Below are 2,500 nucleotides of genomic sequence, written 5' to 3' on the forward strand. Positions count from 1 at the left end.
TTAACCATTCTTTCTTTCACTTTCATCTTTTATTGATCTCTTTTATTTTTCCTTTTATTACCTCTATTACTCTCCCTTCCTCCCCCTCCCTCTCTCTCCCCCCTTCCCCCCTCTCTCTCTCTCAGGGACGTGGGTGACGTTTGGTTCTCAGATCTCTGATGAGGTGAGTGATGGATTATTATTATGAACTCTGAACTCCAATACATACAGTATTTTTGCTCCTCTTTTACTTGTGTGTGATGGTTTCTCTAATACTGTGTGTGTGTGTGTGTGTGTGTGTGTGTGTGTGTGTGTGTGTGTGTGTGTGTGTGTGTGTCTTGTCAGATGGCAGAGAACCTGATGACTATAGCATTTGAGAACGGCGTGAACCTGTTTGACACAGCTGAGGTGTACGCTTCAGGCAGGTAGGAGATATGGATAGATGGATGGATGGATGTATGATGGATGGATGGATGGATGGATGGATGGATGGATGGATGGATGGATGGATGGATGATGGATGGATGGATGGATGGATGGATGGATGGATGGATGGATGGATGGATGGATGGAAAGACAGGAGGATTTAAAATATGGATGGATGTAGGGGAAGAAAGAAAGGATGGTTAAAAGATGGATTATGGAAAGATGGATGTATGGATGGAAAGAAATGAGGATTAAAAATATAGGTTGATGGATGGATGGATGGATGGATGGATGGATGGATGGATGGATGGATGGATGGATGGATGGATGGTAGAGTAAATGGGCTTTTAGTTGGACTGAATATAAGAAAGAAGGATGGATGGTCAAGGAACATCAAATTTAATGAATAATGGTGGATCTTTATTTTTCATGCAACTCTTCCTTTTCTTCTTTCTTTCTCATTGTCTTACTGTCTTGATCATTAATCTCTCTCTCTCTCTCTCTCTCTCTCTCTCTCTCTCTCTCTCTCTTAGAGCTGAAATCACTCTTGGTAATATTATAAAGAAGAAGGGGTGGAGGTGAGGCCACTCATTTATATTCATAAATAACACCTCATCTGAGATGCTCCACCCCTCTATACACCCAGCCCCCACCCTTATAGCACTTCTGCCCACCCACTGATTATTATCCATAAAAGCACACCACATCCGTCTTTCCAATGATTAACTATTCATTCATTATTATTATTATATAATATGTTTTTCAGGAGATCCAGTTTTGTAGTAACGACCAAAATCTACTGGGGAGGACAGTAAGTATGGAAGTGTCCGTCTTTATACTTTAGAGCAACACCATTCACGTCTTTATTCAGTTCTTCTCACTGAAAGAAGTGAACATTTCTGATGCTTCCCCTTTTCCCACCTGCAGGGCGGAGACAGAGAGAGGACTGTCCAGGAAACACATAATTGAAGGTACAGTCCAGGACTCGTCGTACATTTACTCTTTTAGATACTCATAAATGTAAACTCTATATGGAATAATCTCCCGCTCCTCTGGGAAGATGTTCCTCTAGATTTTGTGGAGATTCATTCAGCTAGGAGGGTGTTAGTAAAGTCAGATACTGATGTGGGTGAGGTGAGGAGGCCTGGGGTTCCCCTCCCATGAAAAGCAGACCTTCATGGAGCTGGAACTGTAAAAACTAAAAGAATTAGTATAATGCTACGCTAATCAATGTGAAAATCATTTAAAGTTCTCTGAAGGCTTATTTAATTCACTCAGAAACCTGTAGGATCATTAAACACCAGCAACTAGAACTTGGAAAAGCACCAGTCTTCCTTTTCTACTGCAAATCATCATTCATACACGTACAAGTCGACCAAGTGATGATGAGCATCATCATGGCGATGAGGAACAAGTCCTGATCCATGATCCTGATGTACAGTATATTGTGTAAAAAAAAGATGGTTTATAAGAAGTAATTATTCATGATGATGATGATGATGATGTAATTCTCTGGCCACGCCTCCTTTATTGTAACTGATGCACACATATGACTGAGATACACAAAGGTCCTGTTTTCTTCACTGTAACTTATACAGACAGACCATGCTGATGTTGATAATGATGATGATGATGATAATGATGATGCCATTCCCTGGCAGGTCTACGGGGCTCTTTATTACGGCTGCAGCTGGATTACGTGGACATTGTCTTTGCAAACCGAAACGATGTCAACAGTCCGATGGAAGGCGGGTCCACATGGATTTTATTTGCTTTATTGGAAAAGGCAATAAGGATGAAAACCGAACACTCATTTATGTTTTATGTGTTGCAGAGGTGGTACGCGCGATGACATTTGTCATTAACCAGGGCATGGCCATGTATTGGGGGACGTCCCGCTGGAGTGCTATGGAGATAATGGTACGACCTGTTTCTCTTTCATGTTCTTTTTTACCAGTCTCCTCATTTATTTACATTCTTCCCTGCAACCCTTTTTATTTAAATTATGTTTTATGATGTCGTCTCGTCCCCCCACCACTAGGAGGCATACTCAGTGGCTCGGCAGTTCAACCTGATCCCGCCGGTGTGCGAACAG

The 2,500-nt window shown here is 41.7% G+C and overlaps 1 protein-coding gene across 1 annotated transcript in view; it reads left to right on the forward strand.

Annotated features, from left to right (window-relative positions):
- Nucleotides 1–2,500, forward strand: part of LOC310720595 (voltage-gated potassium channel subunit beta-3) — a 27,648-nt gene that overhangs the window by 18,573 nt on the left and 6,575 nt on the right. The window contains 8 exon segments of the mRNA XM_083531348.1: nucleotides 126–163; nucleotides 325–404; nucleotides 939–983; nucleotides 1,172–1,216; nucleotides 1,333–1,376; nucleotides 2,067–2,153; nucleotides 2,240–2,325; nucleotides 2,447–2,500. The exon segment at nucleotides 2,447–2,500 is cut by the window's right edge and continues 67 nt beyond it. Coding sequence (XP_083387474.1) covers nucleotides 126–163; nucleotides 325–404; nucleotides 939–983; nucleotides 1,172–1,216; nucleotides 1,333–1,376; nucleotides 2,067–2,153; nucleotides 2,240–2,325; nucleotides 2,447–2,500 — 479 coding nt within the window.

The sequence above is a fragment of the Silurus aristotelis genome (genome assembly GCF_946808225.1).
Source record: "Silurus aristotelis genome assembly, chromosome: 26".
Classification (NCBI taxonomy): domain Eukaryota; kingdom Metazoa; phylum Chordata; class Actinopteri; order Siluriformes; family Siluridae; genus Silurus; species Silurus aristotelis.